This window comes from Etheostoma spectabile, chromosome 12 (assembly GCF_008692095.1).
Source record: "Etheostoma spectabile isolate EspeVRDwgs_2016 chromosome 12, UIUC_Espe_1.0, whole genome shotgun sequence".
In the NCBI taxonomy this organism is placed as follows: Eukaryota; Metazoa; Chordata; class Actinopteri; order Perciformes; family Percidae; genus Etheostoma; species Etheostoma spectabile.
The window spans coordinates 27069770-27090458 of NC_045744.1; the positions used below are offsets into that span (position 1 = coordinate 27069770).

At 40.0% G+C, this 20689-nt stretch overlaps 2 protein-coding genes across 2 annotated transcripts in view; one reads left to right on the forward strand and one right to left on the reverse strand.

The window, feature by feature from the left end:
* Window positions 1–1407: 1407 nt before the first annotated feature.
* Window positions 1408–16910, reverse strand: rpap2 (RNA polymerase II associated protein 2). The gene is given in 13 exon segments (XM_032530564.1): window positions 1408–1715; window positions 5049–5117; window positions 7826–7906; window positions 9156–9187; window positions 9189–9263; window positions 10688–11813; window positions 12410–12445; window positions 12535–12623; window positions 12721–12786; window positions 12897–12995; window positions 14682–14796; window positions 15772–15817; window positions 16696–16910. Coding segments are annotated over 13 exon segments (2034 nt in total). The 5' UTR covers window positions 16751–16910; the 3' UTR covers window positions 1408–1570.
* glmna (glomulin, FKBP associated protein a) overlaps window positions 16617–20689 on the forward strand; it is a 10604-nt gene continuing 6531 nt past the window's right edge. Inside the window, 8 exon segments of the mRNA XM_032531902.1 lie at window positions 16617–16864; window positions 17226–17290; window positions 17940–18065; window positions 18158–18271; window positions 18437–18545; window positions 19052–19322; window positions 19671–19770; window positions 19921–20102. Coding sequence (XP_032387793.1) covers window positions 17252–17290; window positions 17940–18065; window positions 18158–18271; window positions 18437–18545; window positions 19052–19322; window positions 19671–19770; window positions 19921–20102 — 941 coding nt within the window. The 5' untranslated portion in view covers window positions 16617–16864; window positions 17226–17251.

Consider the following 20689-nt stretch of genomic DNA (forward strand, 5'->3'; position numbering starts at 1 on the left):
AGGAATTGACCAACGTTAAACGTCAGTCTTTACTTCAGTATCGTAAATGACAGGAACACATTTGTCATCATTTAGACTGTCTAGGTTTGAATCTACAACAACACATTTTTTAGAACAGTTGTAAAAACCCTGCTCCGCCTCCGTCCACTGATTGCAGGCACGTTGTGAGAAACGAGAAGCTGAGTTCAGCCATCAATCACGTCCCCAATCTGCACGACAGCTCCAACTCATATCTCCACTATTAAATAGAAAAACGTTTTGTAGCGTGCGCCACCTGGTCAAAACCAAATATGTCCAGATACACGCATTGTTAACATACCCATATAACAAATGACATTATGGTGCCATAAAGTTCCATGTGAAGGAAGTCCATTTTATGACAGCAGCAGCTCCTGAAGCACAGCAACAAGCAGCGCGTCCACATGGCGTTTTCACTGGGAAAAGCTGGGTGTGATTTATTTGGCAGAGGAGAGGTTAAACACCCAGGGCTCTAAAACTTCAAGGATGTGATTTGCACACATCTCACCACAGATTGTGTACATACTGTATAGTAATGCTGCTACACAATATTGACAGTAAGTAAAACAGCCTGCAGACCAGCAATGCAGTAATTATTCCCATCCTTCACTTAAAGTAAGTATAATCAAAAAAACACTTTGAGGCTATTAAAAGCAAAAGTACTGTACTGTAAGATGTAGAAAAGTATGTGACCTATGTACAATTATATAGTATATCATTTGATTTTTATTGCTAATGCTTTCATTTGAAAAGCCAGATTTTACTGTTGTTAGTAAAATAGTTGGTTGAGGTGGAAATACTTTTGTATCAGATTGAACAAAGTTTATGTTCATTATGGATTCAACTGATGATTTTCTTCTCCATTAATCGATTGTTTGGTTTGTAAAAAATTCTGACTTCAGAATGCTTTGTTTTGGCCAACCAACAGTCAAAAACTCAACAATATTACAAATACATTAACAGTATTTAAAAAGGAAAAACAGAAAATCCTCACATTGAGAAGCGGGAACCATAACACGTTTTGCTATGCATTTTTGCATGAAACGATTATCAAAATAGTTCCCAATTAATCTTGGGTCAATCGGTTTCAGCTGTACTTGTATATACTGTATATTGAAGGGTAGTTTAATCTATGCCAAAACTAAAATCTTAATTTGTAAAGTAACTAAAACTTTAAAGTAATTGCAGCGAAGTAAAAAGTACAATATTTCCCATCTAAGAAATGTAGTGGAGCAGAAGTAGAAAGTGCCAATAGAAGAAAGTACCTCACGTTTGTGCTAAAGTACAGTGCTCGAGTAAAAGTACTTTGTTAGACTTCACTACTACTGTAGACTCCCCTGCTGTATCCTAGATTAGGAGTAATCACAAACGAAAAAGGGACATGAGCTGTGGTTTCAAAAGTTGTTACAACTTTATTTGTTGAAAACAAACATTATAGAAAATGCCAAATACCCACATATTTATTTAAATCATTCAGTCATCCTGAGTGTATATATAGTATTCATATGTCCATTTCTGTAGGTCTGTGTGTGTGTGTGTGTGTGTGTGTGTGTCATTGTGCCGGGGCTTTAAACAGTCGCACTATATTCAGAAGGTCCTGCTCCTGTAGACCGAGCTCCTCCATCAGTGTGTTCAAATACTCGGCTGATGCTGGCGTCTCCAGGGCTTCTCGCACCACTGGAGACACCTCCGACAACCTGAAACGCAAAAAGATGCACAATCACACACACACCCCCGCACTGACCCCAGGCTATTGTTGTTACAGATACCAGACAGCAAATCAAAACAATTAATAGTTACATTTTGTCGCATATATCCTAAAACTGAAAGCTCATCTCCTCATCAGACAATGTGAAGTTATTATCAAGCTATTACGTTCGTATTGAAGCTGCTGAATTCCAATAGGAAATCTTAGCGCAGCAAAGCAAAGGGCAATAAATACACCAGAACTTGTTGCGATGTTGTACTGTCTGCACAGTCATTCTCATCCTACGATGTCTTATGTTGACTTTAGGTTCCTCTGTTACAAGTTTGTGTTGTGAAGCAACAGATTTAAGCACTGTGCCCAAGACAAATTTCCCCTCAGGAACAATAAAGTGTAATGTATCCAAGTTGTGTCACGGGATCCACTACGCTAAGGTATCGAGTGCTGACCAAGGGTTCACGTTGTTCTCAAAGTAAACAAACCTACTGAGTCATATTGATAACTTATGAGTAGATCCCAGATTGCTTCTTTTAAAAGCCATGCCCTGGATTTCAAGTTGTGCTAGTTTTTACTCAGCACAGTCCTCCAGATAACAAACCTCTACTCACCGCGTACATGAGTGCGTTGATATGCATATCAGCATCTTGGTTTTGAGTCTTATTGTATCGGATATGACGTTACAGAAGACAAGAAAACTGGTTATTCATGTTGGGGGAATAATTATTATCATTCTGCCGCAGGCTGAAGTCCCATCTCTTTCCGACTCCACCTTGGCCAAGGAGATGATGGTCTAATGTGCGGGATTCTTGCTGTTCTGTGTTTGCACCTTCATGGTTGAACACACTTATTGGAAGTCGCTTTGGATAAAAGTTGTGTCTCTGTAAATTATACAGTTCTATCTGTAGGATTGTCCTGAGAGAACGTCTGTTATGATTCAACACTATAAATAACACTGAATTAAACAACAGTATCCAGGTTTCAGATCGTCTGTGTGCAGTAGTGTCGTGGTTCCTGACCATCTCGGCCACTAATTTCTCTATGAATAGAGAATGTTCAGAAAACCAGAATAAGGTGTTGCCACAATATCCTGGTAGTGGAGTCTTCTGAAGCTAGGGTATGATATTTACACATGTGCAACTAATAACCGTGATACTCCAAAAACCTGCTCAAAACTATTCAATGGCCCAAATCCTCCTCTAATACACCTCAAGTATAAACCTGACAGAGATGACTGAGAATGAAGAGATTTCCTTCTTAGCTAGGTGTACCTGATAAGCTGGCATCTGAGTGTCATTATGCCTGCAGTAACATGGAATTTCACATCTGTACAGAAATGTTGGGATCCATCAAATCAGCACAGACCAACACCCCCGAGTAAAGAGTGCTTACCTCCAGCTCTAAATCCACCATTTGCAACCTTCCACCTGATCTCAGTCACCTCTCTAACCCCCCCCTCCCCTCTACCTGTCCTGTGTACCTGTGTGGAGGTGCGCTGCTGGTTAATCTCCGGTTCACCCCAGGGTCTAGAGTTGCAGGGGGGGCATCCATTATTCAGCTGGCCTGAACAATAGAGGCCAGACTAGCTCCACAGCTGCCATGCAGCAGATAGATAAGGCAGCACACCAAATTATTCATGATGGAGGAATGGAAGGATGGAGAAGCTTGAAGTTAAAAAGGGAACTAATGAAATCATATAGGGTAGCAGTGGGACCCGTGTCACAGAGAATAAATGTTTCTGGGCCGCTTATCAAAGGCAAAATAAAAACCAACTGTTAAGCCATCGAGTGGCTCATAATGCAACAATTCCCAATATCTAAATATATACAGGTGATTAAGTGGTTCATCAGTCAGATAAAATCAGTGGTTTTCAACATGTATCTCTCAACATTAACAGTCACCTACAATCAGGGCAAAGGCACAGAGCACGGATAACAAATCCCCCCCCCCCCATACTGCAGCTTGAATGCAAAAGATTACTGAGCATTTGTGTAGGATAATTATATAAAATCTATTTCATTCTAGCCTAACTAATACTATGTAATGCTGTTTAAGTAAAATGTTTGCAGTCACAAGGTTCCCTTACTTTATGAGTTATAGATTTGTGTTACTTACTGCCCGTCAAGCTGCACAACACTTACTGTATTCCTTTGTTAAGTTCAAGAGAGCTCACAATGTAAGTTATGATATTGATACAAACTGACCTGGGGCCACTGAGGGAGTAGTAAATCACAGTCAACCGGGCATCAGGTGAAAATTTTCCCAGCCGGGGCAATTTTAAGTGCTCATTTTGCTTGGATGTATACAGAGGATACTGTGTGTCTGTGTGCGCACATGTGTATTTAACTTAAGAGTGTACAGGGCTGCTTGTGTATGCCTTCTGCCCTGGATCACGGATCTGGAGAGGGGCAATCAGGTGGAGATAAGGCTGTGAGACGTCCGTGTGTACTCAGGCGGGAGCAGCACGGAACTGTCCATGAAATGCCAGCAGCATGCACACGCACACGCAAACACACACACACACAATATGGCATGGGCTAGAAACAACGCTGCACCAAAAGCACCATGAAGCTGACAGTCTGTTTGAAAAAGTGTACATGTTTTCTTCTTTGAATGAAGAACAGAAGCTGTTGTGTCACTTTGATTTATCAATCTGCTAACGCAACAGAAAATGACAGCATAATTATGTCACATTATGTCAGCTTTAGATCTGTATTTGTTTATTTCATATTAATGTTCAATATGTTTGTTTGTTTATGTATGCACCAACCACCAAGGCAAATTTCTTGATTTGGCAACAAATCTTTTTCTGATTCTGATATGCATAAATGATTTTTGTTTACCTGATGACGTCTCACATACAACAAAAAACATGTATTGCATACGAGTCTGGTTGCTGTCCATTTCAACTTCAATTATATCACTTTACTTTAGATTATTCCTTACAGGCTACACTTGATGAAGAAAACACATTTTGCACACACACACACACACACACACACACACACACACACACACACACACACACACACACACACACACACACACACACACACACACACACACACACACACACACACACACACACACACACACACACACACACACACACACACACACACACACACACACACACAAGAACAGTGGTTTCAAGTTTGCTGACTGGGTGTATTCCCTGGGAAACAATGAGCCTTGATTGCCCTGTCATCTCTTCATTCTCTATCACTACTCTCCTCAACAGCTGAGGAGTAGACAGTCCAGCTGTCATGGTGCATCCTCTTAACCCTGAAGTAACACATTCACACACAGACACACACTATGAACTTACAGGTGGAGCAGCACGACAGCGATGAGGGTCCACTCTGCAGTTTTGTGGATGATGTTAGTGTTGCTGAACCTGTGGTGTTGAGAAAAAGACATACAGAGTTATGTCATGTAAGTACCTGTGTGTATGTGTTGCTGATCAATCTAACCACAAAGGGAACATGCGCATCATTTTAAGCAGGAGCAACCTTCTCTACAGGCAGGTGTCAAAAATTAACTGATTCTGATGACAAGTAAACTAGGAAAACAAACTGGGCACAAGGCTGGAGCGACCGCCACTAACAGCGGCTGCAATAGTACAGTGACGTATGCCTCTGTGACAGCGCTGTGTTTGTTCTTCGGTTCAAGCCTCTTGTCAGCACGTCCACTGACAGCAGAAAAGAGAATTCCTGGAAGCGGGACTCTGGAGGTGTTACTCACCACACAGTGATTTAATAGCACCCCTGCTGAAAACAGCCTAATCAGCCAATGGGAACACAGAGTGCTTCTATGGCAGGAAATGTTCAATTCTGGTGCAAGTTTGAAAGATCTTTTTTCTTTTTTTCTTTTAAACAAACCACTTTACTGACTACTACTGGATCATGTACTGTATGTGTAAACTAAAAAAATATTTAAAGAAAGAACAACAATGGTGAAAGTAAGAAAAGGGTTTTATTAGCTTGGGCCGACTATGAGGTGGTGACTAAAAAGTCTGTGAGCCTACGTAACCGATCAGACTGGGTGTTGGAGGGCGTTTACATACTATGCTTGATTAAGCTCCCTTGCTGCGCCTGCCTGAGTTGTTTCCTTGTTGATTAGACATTACACAGTAAGAAAGTCACAGGTGTAAAAAAGAAATATTAACGATGACTGAATTCCAAATTCTAAGTTTGCTGCTTCAGTTCTCCTGGTAGTGTGCACGCTGGTTCACTGTCACCGCTCATTTCAATAAAAAAAAAGCCACCAGTGGGTTACCTGCTGTGACAAGTCTAAATCTTGAGGAAGGGAAGCAAGTGGAGGAGCTGGGGATGCAATTGAACAACATGAGAAATTTCTGCTGGGGAAAAAAATGATTGGTTCCTGAAGTTTGGTGACCTGATGTTATTCCAGTTTAGCTCCACCCATCTTTAACCTGAGCTGAAGTCTAATCAGCCTGAAGTGCTAACACCTGTGTAGGTGTACAGAGCCTTGAAAAAACAAACACTGTTTGTAGTGTATACAACAACAGATTAACAGAGATTTTTTTCTACATGCGTCTGTATTTATCTATTTTATTAATATCTCAAGCAGAGCAATGTGTTTTTTTCAAAGATGACATGACACTTTAAAACACTTGGTAAAAAGCCACATGTACACAACAGCTGGGTTGACATGTCAGAAAAGCACACACCAAAAATGACCCTTCAATGAATGCATATGTGTGAATGGGGGTAAGAGACAAAAATCCTCTTTCACAGCTGACATTTGGATTTATCATAAGAAAAAGCACAGGTATTCTTAATTACAGTAATCATGGCCTTGTTACACTGAAGTGTCCCAGTAAGCCAGCATGCACAATATCAAGGCCTTGAAATATATATATATATATATATATATATATATATATATAGATATATACACACACACACACACAATATATATATACAATCACATATATTACATATATACACATATATATATATTATATATATAATATATATATATACTACATAATATATACATATATACATAAAATATATACTACATCATAATATACATCACAAACACACTATATTATATATACACAATCTATATATACACACACACATATATAATAATATATACAAACATATATATACACACCTATATATATAACAACATATAATATTATATATTATATATTAAATTATTATATTTACACATTATATATAATATATCACAAATATATTATATATACACCACATATATTATATATATACACACATCTATAATATATACACATATATCTATATATATACTATATATATACACATATATATATACTACAATATATATACATATTATACATATATACACACCATATATATATAACCCATACATATATATACTACAATAGATATATATACATACATATATACATACATACATACATACATACATACATACATAACCAATATATATAATACACATATATATATATATATAATACATATATAAACATAATACATATATACAATACAATACACACAACACACACACACCACCACACACACACACAACACACACACACACACACACACACACACACACACACACACACACACAACAAACAACACACACCACCCACACACACACACACACACACAACCACCACACACACAACCACACACACACCCACACACACACACACACACACACACACACAGTATATATCCTGTTGTGTGTATATATCTCTGTTATCACATTTCATTTCCACCTGTAGGGGGGACCAGAGTTCTTCATCAAGCCTTCCCACAATGTTGTGGAAAGTATCCATCAGTTACCATTTTAATGCTCTAATTTCTAACAATATTACAGTGATCTCAGGAAGATGGATGTTTTTGTTGCCACTAGCAGAGGGCAAAAAAAACCAGGAGAAAGGAATATAACAGGATGTTTCTACAGACAGCACAGACATGTTGCAGTGGTGAATCAATTTACACTTATCCTGTTGCATGCTTCTAGAACTGTACCTTTAAGTGTGGTGGTGTGTGTGTGTGTGTGTGTGTGTGTCCTTATGCAAGCAGACCTGCAGAGAGGAGTGTGTATTTGTGCTGCACTGACCTGAATGTCTTAACCAGGTTGTTCAGGTCTGTGGAGAAGTCACTGATGGTGAGACTCAAAGGACCGACAATGTTTCTGAGACTGCAACACAACACAGAGACAAAAAGATGAGGGGCAAAGAGAGACAAACAGAAAAGTTTTCATTTTTACTGACGAAAAAAAAGGAGCTAGAAGGGTTCCAACTGACTAAATAATGAGTGTGTATAATTAAGTTTATATCACTAGTGTTTAATTCAATTCAATTTTATTTCTAGTATAAAATCATAACAAGACTTATCTCAAGACACTTTACAGATAGAATAGGTTTAGACCGCACTCTATAATTTACAAAGACCCAAAAATTCTAGTAATTCTCCCAAGAGCAAGCATTTAGTGCAACAGTGGCGAGGGAGAAAACCTGGGACAGACCCAGGCTCTTGATAGGGGGGTTTCTGACGGCCCACGCGGTAATAAGCACACTCAGTTATGCATGTTAACCTATGTCGGACAGCAGCGACCCAGGCTCCATTCAACCCAAGAATAATTGTTCTGGGAGATGCGTCAATCCTTAGCGGGATGGATATGGACATAACAAGCTGGGTCCAGACAGATTATTTTAAGAGGATGGAGGAATGAAGGGGTGCCATCCATCCAGGAGTGGGCTTGTGAGATGGCTAGGGTGGCGGCGTTTGAATAAATGTCATATAAACAGTTTGCCAGATTGGATGTCTATACTAGAAAATGGGGCAAGTACTTAAGCTTTCTGGAAGGCTCCTAAGAAGCTTTGTGCTTGGGTGAAGCGTATACTATATGCTTATTGTTGTCACACATACATTTTGTGACAACCTGGAAAATTGCTCCAGTTTTTACCAGCCGTTTTAAACCTGTGGAACCGCCCTTATGTGTTAATGTTGTAAATCATATGTTTTGTAAAGGAAAATCCCGCAATCTGCTCTTGCTTATAACATTTTCATTTATTGAAGAAAACTAACGTTTCATCCTAAATGGTGATGCTATAGGCAAGAGCAGAGTGCAGGGTTTTCCTTTTTTTTTCCCCCCCAAGCCATCAGAAGGACTGTGGAATGTGCAAATTGTTTCTTTGAAAAATTGTGTACTGTTTAAAAATGAATATACAAATTGTAATCAAAAAAATAAGCACACTCAGTTGAAAGTCGCGCGCGACACACACACACACCACACACACACACACACCACACACACACACACACACACACACCACACACACACACACACACACACACACACACACACACACACACACACACACACACACACACACACACACACACACACACACCACAACACACACCACACACACACACACACCTACCTGCTTGTTAGCTTCTCCACTGTGATGCGTTTTCTGGATGAGGTGCTGAGCCTGAGAGTCAACGAGCGGCAGAGCTGGGTCCTGTGTGTTCTGGTCCTGGACTGTCACCTGCTGGGGGAACAAAGAAGATGTGTGAGTGTTGGAGAGCAGACCTCAGTACATACACACACTTCCTGTCCAAATCCCATTTCACACCTGCGATTCTCAACCAGGGGTACTTGTACCCCTGGGGTACTTGCGCAGTTGCCAGGGGATACATGGGGGGGAAAATCATAGAGTAGCTCAACTAATTTGAAAAAAATAAAAATAGAAATCATGATTTAATAGGAAGAACATATGCCCATATCAACACAAAGTCAACTGTTAACACCTGAACACTACGTGTTGCCGTTGGAAGTGTGTGTAAAAACTGGTCAGCAAATGAGCACAGAAGTTTAGCTTGAAATAATAAAAAAAAATGGTAGCAATAAATAATTAAAAGGTAATGACTATTATTTTAAGCACTGGAGAAATGGTTCAAATAGCTAAAAGTAGATATAGTTAGCCAACGGCTGAAATAGCTGAAAGTAATACATTAAAGTAACGCTAATGAATTGATGGTTGAAACAGTCAGCTTCATTCAAAGTAGTTGTAGCCTGGAAGGCTAGTATTAGTAGGATTGCTGAAAAAAACAGCTTTAAAATTGACAGTTTAATTGTATGAAATAATTAACAATATTCAATTTTAAATAATGAATAGTGGTTTACATTTAGAACATAGATTGTGAATTGATGAGGGGGTATGCAAGTTTATCTGACAGGGCTGTGGGGGAACCCTTTGTTTACACACTATATTTCTATATAGTGCCTCCATGTGGCCATTGACTGTTACAACAAGGTAGGGCTGGGCAATATCTCAATGCTGTATTGACATCGCGATATGAGACTAGTTATTGTCTTAGATTTTGGATATTGTAATATAGTAATATGGTAAGTGTTGTCTTTACCTGGTTTTGCATTACGGGAAGTGATTTTCGGAACTTACCACACTGTTCTAGCTGTTCTATTGTTTACCTTTACCAATTAAATCATTTCTGGATAATTATCAAAAATCTCATTGTGTAAATAACATTTTGTTAAAGCACCAACAGTCAGCCATACAATATTGTCACAATATCGACATAGAGGTATTTGGTCAAGATAATCTCATCAAAATCAGTGCACCAATAAGCATGCAGCACACTTCTACCAAGATCTAATAGTGCTTATGATCTAAGATCTAAATATAGGTTATTCCTGAGACGGGGCTCATGTAGTACTAGCTAAAAAAAAAGAAAATATAATAAAATATTTGTGCTGTAATGTGTAGCGTATTTCTTTTGTGATCAAATTTTAAATTTTTCTGTAATGTGTAATATGGTAATTTGCTTTTGTTTTAGGAAACTGATTCAGGAACCGTTATCAAAGTCACAGTATTGGTATCAAAACATTTTGAACAACACCCATCCCTACTTAATTCACAACCCTCCTCTCTTTTGTCTTCCCCCCCCTCACCTGGTTTCCATGCAGCTCCTCTGCCTCCTCCGGTAGAATCCAGGTCCCTTTATAGAACTCCCTGACTCTTAGCTCCAGGTGCTGGGTCTCCTGCCGCAGCGCCTGGTAGTCTGGAACGGCGGCAGACGCTCTCTTCTGCCCCCCAGCACCAACCCATTGTGCATCCTCATTGGTCACGTCATCCTCCAAGTCGTCTTCATCCAGCTCCTCATCTTCCTCCCCCGCCTCCTTTTCTTCTTTAATGTCAACGACGGGACAGCCTAGGGAATAGTGAGCGCCGTACAGGAACTCCAGGGTCTTGTCAGTGCTCCAGTCCTTCAACGTACTTCTTAGGCACTCGAGGAGATTGAGCCGGATAGAATGGGGTTTGGTTCGGGCAGCGTGGCCTTTGAGTAGATCTTGTAGCCCTGCTGCCCCTCTCTTGCTCACACCCACCTGGGTGATGTTGAGGGCTGGCTGGCTGCTTGATGCCGTGTCGTGGCCGTCCTGGATTGTCTTAATTAGGGTTGAAGCAGGGAGATGTTTTCTTTCCGTTGAGCTGTTTGAGTCTTTACACAGAGGAGAAGTGATCCGATTTGTGTGTTCTGCTTGTGTGGCTGTTGAGTCGACAGGTGGGGGAGCAGGTTGAGCGACTGACTCAGACAAACTGCACAAATTCAGTTTAGCTGTAGCTTCTTCCACACTTTGTTGGTCTGGCACTGGCTCTCCATGAGGTCTGTCTGTGTTTGAGTTCAACTTTTTTTCAGCATCAGTCCCAACTTCTGTTTCACAAGAAAGTGAGTCCTTCTTATCTTCTCCCTTTTTCCCCTCCCTCTCTGCGGCCTGACCCTCAATCCCCTCTTCCCTCCCCTGTTTCTTTTGCCTCTCCATCATCCCTCGATCCCCTTCATCTGTATGTTTAGGCAGGTCGCCCCAGTGCACCCTGGGTCCCTGTCGCTGGGAAACCACGCTGGAGACAAAGTCCTGCTCCTCTTCAACGTCGCTGCTTTCACTGCGGCTGAGGCCGTCTGCAGCAGAACCCGGCCGAGAGCTGGGAGGGTCCTCGGGTGGAGCGGCGAGAGGGTCCTCAATGTCATCCACTTGTAGACGCCTCTCCAACAGCTTAACCTCCTCACCAGAACTCCCGCTGGACACACATGGGTTACACTGAGCTAAGTCCTATTCACACAGGAGTATCATCAGTGGACCTCCTGTGATTTAGAAATTACCCGCCTCGTCTGTGTTCTCGTTGGCGCATTCACACGGGATAAGTGAAATCTGCATTTTACTTGAATTTACTGACATTATCCCTGACATTATATGATGTCAATGCTCTCTCAGAAATTTCATTTATAACTGCCAACGCAGCCAATACAACCCCAAACACAGAGATGTTGATTTGCACGGGACTAATGTTGTCACGCAACCAGTTTTTGCCTATTAGAAGGTAATTTGCAGTGGAATATTTACTTTACAAATTTCAGACGTGACAGATTGGCACAGGATTAAGATCAGACGGCCTCCGAAATCATAAGTAATTATTAAAAGGTCCCCAGGTGATACAAGTCCTGTGTGCATAGGGCTATCTATTATAAAATCTATCTTACAATTAGAAAATCAAACAATCTAAAAATGTTTAAGATGTATAAATTACATAGCTATAACAGAACAAAAAAAAAAATATTGTCTAATATGTTAGTATTTTTAAATATTCATTATTTAAACACTTAAGCAAATACCTACCCGTCTCTTTTCTTCATCAGTTTAATTTCTTGAGGACTGTCAGTGAGAAAAAAAGTTAAACACACAGTCATAGGAAATTGAAATATGCAATGATCAGTTGATAGTTAATGGAACAGCACACATACCTCTCATGTTGCCTGAGCCAAAGAGGTGTATTTGGGATTTGTAGCTCAAACTCTTTGGAGGCTTTGTAGCAGAAGTCACTACAAAAACACTTATCACAAAAGAGAGACGCAAAGACAATCTTTATTTTGACTTTTTGTTCCAAAATAAATGCATACTTTTTTTTTTTTTTTTTTAGCAGCACTTACCTTGCGCTCTGTGATGTCGTACACCTTATTGGTCTTAGTAGAAATTCTATACTTTTGAGTTGGAATCTATAAAATGAACAGTAGCACAGGGTTAGATTGGAAGCATGAAACACCAGAGACACACTGACGTTTATTACTTGCATAGGACTGTAAAGACTGATCTAAAAGACTCTTACCTTGCCCAGTTCATTTGAACATATGGGATAACCACACAGTTTGGCAATGGATCTCTCTTCTAAAGCATCTTTGTAATTAGCAGGAGTGATGAACCTTGCCTGTAAAGAAGGTAGACAATAACAGGAGAAAACAAGCTTGTTTCCCATCTATTCTTATAATGCTCAGTGAATTAAACCAAAAAGCAAAAATTGGTAGCTGAAGAGATGCCAGTTTCTCTCTCTCTCTCTCTCTCTCTCTCTCTCTCTCTCTCTCTCTCTTCTCCCTCTCTCTCTCCTCTCTCTCTCTCTCTCTCTCTCTCTCTCTGTGTTCAAAGTTTGGGGTCCATTGAATGTCCTTATTTTGAAGGAAAGCACTGTACTTTTCAATGAAGAATACTTTAACTAGTCTTAACTTTGAAGAAACACTCTACATTGCTAAGCATGGTGGGGTATATGAGGTCTGGGGTTGCTTTGGTGCGTTAAGGTGGGAGATTGGTACAGGGTAAAAGGGATTCTGAATAAAAGGCTATCACTCCATTTTGCAACGCCATGCCATACCCATTGGACAGCGCTTGATTGGAGCCAATTTCATCCTACAACAGGACAATGACCCTAAACACACCCTCCAAATTGTGCAAGAACTATTAGAGCAGAAGCAGGCAGCTGGTGTTCTATCGGTAATGGAGTGGCCAGCGCAGTCACCAATCTGAACCCCATTGAGCTGTTGTGGGACAGCTTGACCGATGGTACCAGAAGTGCCCATCCAACCAATCCAACTTGTGGGAGCTGCTTCTGGAGCGTGGGGTGCAATTTCTCCATTACCTCACAAATTAACAGCTAGAATGCCAAGTCTGCAGTGCTTGATGTGCTGCAATGGAGGATTCTTTGACGAAACAAAGTTTGATGTAAAAAAAAATCTATATTTCAAATACAATCATATTTCAACCTTGTCATGTCTTGACTCTATTTTCTATTCATTTCCACACGTATGGTGGAGAATAAGTGTGACTTTTCAGGAAAACACAAAATTGTTTGGGTGACCCCAAACTTTTGAACGGTAGTGTGTGGTGTTTTTGTGGTGGTGGTGTGTTATATACTTATCATATATATATATACTGTAAATCTATATATAATATGTTTAGTCTTTACCTGGTTTTAAAGGCTCTATTACAGTAAAGTGATGTAATTTCTTTGAACTTGAACCAGATTGTTCTAGATGTTTTTTTGCCTTTACCCACTTAGTCATTGTATTTACATTATTAATGATAATTAATCTAAAATCTCATTGTGGAAATATTTTGTTAAAACACCAATTGTCAACTCACAGTATCGACATTGAGGTATTTGGTCAATAATATTGTCATATCTGATTTTCTCTATATTGCCCTGCCCTACTTCACTGTGTTTCGGAAACATAAGAAAGAAGGGAAAGAGGATTCCTTTTAAAAATGTTATATCACTTCACTTTTGGATGTCGACAGACCCATGTTCTTTGAATAGAAACACCGTCACAGTCAACACGGTATAAGTGGTATAATAGTCAGGAAGGAAACAGATGGGGAATGTAATTGTCCAGATCAACATTAAAAGTAGCTAGGCGGTGATATAAAAGTAAAAGGACCAGAGTAATGCAAGAAATAACATAGGAGCAGGTAGGTATTTCTGTTCAGGACTTCAATACATTGACAATCTCAAAGCGTGTGTCATGTCTAGCACATGGCTCACATATGTTAGACAGTTTAGGGGGGAGCTGTGAACTGAGGCTTCTGCCGGTCTGCTGCTAAAGTGAACTCAGGTAATACATACGCAGTCAACCAGGAAGTCTTCAGCCACGCTGTCCTCCAGAAGACGCTCCACTATCTTCAAGGCTCTTCTCTCCAGGTCCAATTTATCCCTCAGCATCTCTGTCACTACCGCTCTCCTGACACAAGATAGATATAGTACACCCATTAGAAGAAGTGTTGGTGTGGTTACTTGCTGACATTTATTATTAATAAAGTCGAGTAAGACACAATGTGAAGGTGCGCCTCATCCAGGTAATCCAAGATTACACATCGCTTCTATTGGACTCCCTCCAGATTGTTTAGAATTGGTCTGAAAGACATGCCAAATTATTGGAAATGTAAGACTGAGGACAGCCAATTTCTTCATGTCCTATGGTCCTGTGGTTTGGTCCAGGAATTTTGGACCAGGATACATGATAACCTATGTTGGATTGCAGGGACCCAGGTTGTAGTCATGCCCAAGAATATTTATTCTGGGAGATGGGCCAATCCTTAGCGGGATGGATAAGCACATAAGAAGCTGTGTCCAGACTAGTTTGATGATCTGAGCCAGACAGAATGTTTTAAGAGGATGGAAGAATGAAGGGGTTGCTTCAACCCAGGAGTGGGCTTGTGAGATGGCTAGGGTGACAGCGTTTGAAAGAAAAAAAACAGTTTTCCAGATTGAATTTCTACACAGGACAATAAGGAACGTACTTGAGCTGTCTGGTGGGCTCCTAAGAAGCTTTGTGCTGTGGAGAGGCTTATACTATATTCTTATTGTTTAATTACATATATTTTTATATATATATATATATATATATATATATATATATTGTTTGGATTACAGTTGTCTATTTAGTTATTATTCTATTGTATTGAATATTATGGTTATTATGTCATATTGTCTTAATTTTGTCTAAGTAAGTAGTGATGACGATTGACTGTGTGGGTATATTTATGTTGTAAGTTGTATGTTCTGTATTTTGTTATAAAACAAAGTCAATCTTAAAAAAAAAATCATCAAGTTGAATAAGAGGAATATTCTACAACACACACTTTGTTTAGCGTTAGTGTGTGAAATGGTGGATTCGCTGGACATTAGCATACGACTGTAGCATCCAGTGTCATACCTTCTTGCTTCTTCTTCAGCAGCCAGGGCTTTGATGCGCTTCCCACCTGCCACACAAACAACAACATGATTCCAAGGCTAATATGACTCCAAAATATTCCCCACCGAAGATATGTCTATGACACTTGTTAGAATACCTTCATTATCAAGAATAGATGGAGACCGATGAAGTTATATTAAAGTTCATTTTTACTTGTGAGCACAAGGAGACAGTTTCCACACTACAGAGTAGTAGAGAAAATGCCTAACGTAAGCCTCAAACAGTTATTCATGTGTGAAATACAATCATAATACAGAGTTGATGACATATCCCTTGCATGTCCCTTTCTCAGCCAGACACCGTGTTTTAGACAAGCTAGCCCGTGGCTCCATGTTATCTTGTGAGTGCCAGCAGTGTTTTGGTTTCTCAACAATATCCACACAACAGTTTAATTTAACAGAGAAAGAACAGAGTAATCTGCATATTATAATTCAATGCAAACAGTTTGATAACAACACAAGGAAAAGTATGTAAATCATAATTGAAGCATGTTTAAACTCCTTCCTCAAGTCTGTTATTAGGCTGTAAAATCATATTATCCACATTATAAAACATGTTCATTTGTGTGATAATTTAGTACTGATATTACTAATTTAAACTGGTCCAGTGTGGTCTGCATGTGGAAAAAAAAATAGTTCTATCTCCTTTATTGCATTTTCACAAATAGAATAAAGCTTTCAGAAATGTGAAAGTGGGATTGAGACAGCTATTAAAGCAGCTTTACCCAAACTGCGTAACGTGCTTTCACAGCAATAACAGGTGCAAAAAACAGAGAATAAGTTCTCTTTAACGTTAAAATGAATTGCCGAATCGTAACCTAACTTCCACGTCTGTTTGGAAAGCCTAATATCGATATGACAGAACACTTTCTTGAGTGAAACTAACCTTTTTTAGAGGTTTTATCGGAGCCTTGGCTCCTTCTCCTCTCCTCGGTCTCCATGGTGTTTCCGTTTTCTAGTTGCTTCTTCCACTTTGACCTATGACATATTTCATTCTACGGCAAGCCCGAACGGACCATCGCGCCGTCTCATCATTTCGCGTTAGCGTGGCTAAGGTGGGTGTCTACCTTATTTTTGTCCTTTTTTATCACTTTAATTTCGGTTACAGCGCGCACTGTGTGGTCTGTGTTTGTATAGCTTAGACAGCACATGAAAAGGTTTGTTTTCAGGCAAACGGCTAAGCTAATTCCGAATTAAACACTAGCATTCATGTTAACGTTACTTTCCTCGGTTCAGTTTTATTGCACACACAGGCAATGGCTTATTATGGCTGATATGGCTTGACTTACATATAAATGATGAATTAACACACTTACAGCTGTGAGAGTTTAGCTAGACACTTTTTTTAAATTACGAGCCAGGTAATACGTGTGCATTATTTTGAAATGAAGTGTCCTGTCTGACTCGTGCGTGAAGATAAAGCCCGCCTGAAGACAGCAGGGATGGCTCTGGAGCAACTCAGTGATGTGGTCCAGAGATGTGTGAGTGCCTTTCGTACATGGATCCACACCTTCCACGTTTCACTACATGTCTTGGTTCTTCACATACACGTTATTCAGTGCAATTACTCACTTGGTACAAGTGATCTCAATGTGAAAAACAATAGTGGTTCCTCCTTACTAGATTCATGCAACTCTGTTTGAGCTGCACTTTCACAGACAACACTGCTCTCAGTCTGCTCCATCAGTTTAAAACTAGTGAAAGTGAAAGAGATATTTTTACAGTCCATTGTGTTGCTACTGTCTATGCTACATTAAATTAGGAAAGCCTTGAATATTAAAGGATATTTCCATAATGGTTAAAAGACTTTAGGACTGCAACTAACAATTATATACATTAATAACTGACTTGTAAATTAACTGTAAATCTATAAAAGGTCAGAAATTGTGATAAGTGTTGCTCCCAATTTGCCAAATCCTAAAGTGACGTGTACAGTTTTCTTATTTGTCCAACCAACAGTCCAAAACCCCAGATGTATTTACTTTACAATGACATAAAAGCAGCGAATTCTCCTATTAAGAAGCTGGTGACTGGCATTTTTACCTTAAGAATGACTTCATCATCAATTTGCTGCAATAAAATGCCTATATTTTCTCTTTTAATCCCTCCATTTGTCTCTCTTTCACACAGCAAGCCCTCCCTGAAGACAGCTACACCACCGAGGACCATGACGTATTCACCATTTCTGTGTGGACCTGCATTGAGGAGGGAAACATCGCACAGGTCCTCAGTATTGTCCTGGATGAAAAGAATCAGGTACTCAGAGCTCACCGTTTTTTTTCAGCACGTAGACTCATGTTTGTTGCACGTCGGACTGCATAAACACCCGTCTATCCCTCTTTCTGTAGGACATAGTGAGATGTATGGGTTGGAATCTGCTGCCTCCCCTAATCCAGGTTCTGCTGAAGAAAGAAGACAAGAAGCGTTCTCAATGCCTAGCCATTTTCAACCACGTGCTACAGGTCTGCTCATCTGCTCAACAGTTAACCACAATCACAAGTTTGGATTATAATATTTAACATGAAACAGTAGTTGGAATTCGATGTGATCCACTGACAAATCTAGCCGTGTGTAGATGCTTGCGTGTTGGGATTTTTCTTTTAAGGGTTTAAGTTTTGGTTTCCCAGACCTGCAGACCCAAAGAGCTGCTGATTGGCTTGTTGGAGCAGCTGGAGCAGGATGACCCTGACACCATAGCAACCAGCCTCCATCTGCTGTTGAACCCTCTACAGAAAGGTGAAGCACATTTCTTTGAACATGTTCTCCTATATATTTACTAAGGTGGGGGAATTAAAAATCGTATGTATTGGGATTTGTTTTGCAACAATTTCTTTTCCCATATATACATCAACATTTTTTTAAACTAATAATTCACCTTTGAATTTTCTGTTTATACGGTACCGTCAACAGCGATACATCATATATGTTTCCAAAGCAGTACCAAAAGTAGAAAATGCTAAACATCCATGTTTTGTTGTTCTTTACAAAATGCAATAAATGTCAGACTGACTGACTGACTGACATGTGATGTGCAGTCGTCTTAGAAAAAAATACTTTTTAGAAATGTCTCATGATAAATCGTCTCAGGATGTGTATTATTCAACTGTTGCAATACAAATCGAATCGCACCCATGTATCGTGAAAGAGTCGAATCAGGACAAAAGCTTATCGTCCCAGCCCTAGTACTTACATCGCAACTCAAAAATAGTGACATTTCTATTTCCTCTGTCCCTTCTTCTCAGTGCTGCTGTGCCTGGGCAGCCGTAAGGCGTCGTCCCTGGGCATGACCCTGTCCTCTGTGCTGGACCAGGTGGCCAAACTGCCTCTACCTCACACCAAGGAGCAGGAAGAGGACGACGTCTTCTCGCTTTGTCGCTGCTGCACCGATCTGATGGACTTTGTCAAGCCTTTTGTCCTCGAGGCCAAGCAAAACGTTCTGAACACTGAGGCCCAAAATGAGAGTGAGCAGGGCAGGGAAAACGAGGACGAGCTGCAGACAGAACTGCTAAAGTTGTGAGTGAGAACATTTAAATTCACAACTCGGACTTACATATCGATGCTGTGAGGCAAAAACCTTGTATCTCCATATTTCGCCCTTTTCATTTTGTTTTCATAAATCAATGCTATTGGTCCCCCTGTATATCTGTCTGTGTGTATTACAAATATTTAAACAGTGACACAGCAATTTTGCCAGACTTTGTCTGAGGTAAGTAGCTCCACAAAATAGTTTCAAATGAGCCTTTTCTCATTTCCTAAAAAACGACGGTTTAAGCCATACTAGGTTTTCACCTGACAGCGACGATATGAAATACCTGCAGGATGAAGATGCTGAGGTTGACTCCTTGTGTTTTTCTGTCTTAGCTGTATGAAGACTCTGCGTCATCCTCTGCTGGAGGTACAGCTCAAGGATCCGGACACTCTGGCTGTGTCCCCCCTCAGGAATTTTGCCACCGAGATTTTGGTACAGCTAATCCATTCACCATAATATTCTGGAAAGCTGATGCTGCCTTGTAACTTTAGTTTAAAATGTTGTGATGGGGCCTGCAAATTGGACGTGTGTGTGTGTGTGTGTGTGTGTGTGTGTGTGTGTGTGTGTGTGTGTGTGTTACAGAAAACCCTCAGTGCTATCGGAGAGTCTGTCCCCAATCTTGTGTACCAGCCTCTGTTGAAAAGAAAACAGGTTCCGGGTTTTCTGGAGGAGGAGGTGCGTTATCCTAAAGAGTCTTTGGCCAGCCTGGCTCACCTGGTGTTTGTCCATCACCTGGCCGCAGATACGTTCCCCAGTGTTTTTAGGTAAGATAGAAAAAAAAATGTATTCTCATAAATTAGCAGGACAGTGATGAGTCTCTTCTATAGGTGGAAAAAAGAACTGAAATATTGTACTCAAGTAAAAGTATCAATACTTTGATGAAATATTATGAAAATGAATATGAAGATGAATAAAACGGAGCGGGGGGGGGGGTCAGCTAGCATTTCTACTGAAACAGTCTCTGACCCATTGTCGCTCGCCTGATCTGCAGTGGTGCTCATAAGTTTACATGCCCACGCTTAGTTGACTAAAAGGAAGAATAAAAAAAATCATGTTTTGGAAATTTATCTTAATGCCTTAATTATAAAAATGAGGTCAAATCCAACCTTTAAATACACCAATTTTCTTTGTGAATGAATAATGTATTGTAAATGAATAAATGTTCTTTGTTAAAATACAGAGGGCATAAGTATAATTTTTAAAGACCAGTTATTTCATGGATCTAAGACACTATGCATCCTGATAAAGTTCCCTTGGCCTTTGGAATTTAAATAACCCCCCCATCACCACATACACTTCACCATACCTAGAGATAGGCATGGGGAACTTTCCATAAGATCATCTCTCAATG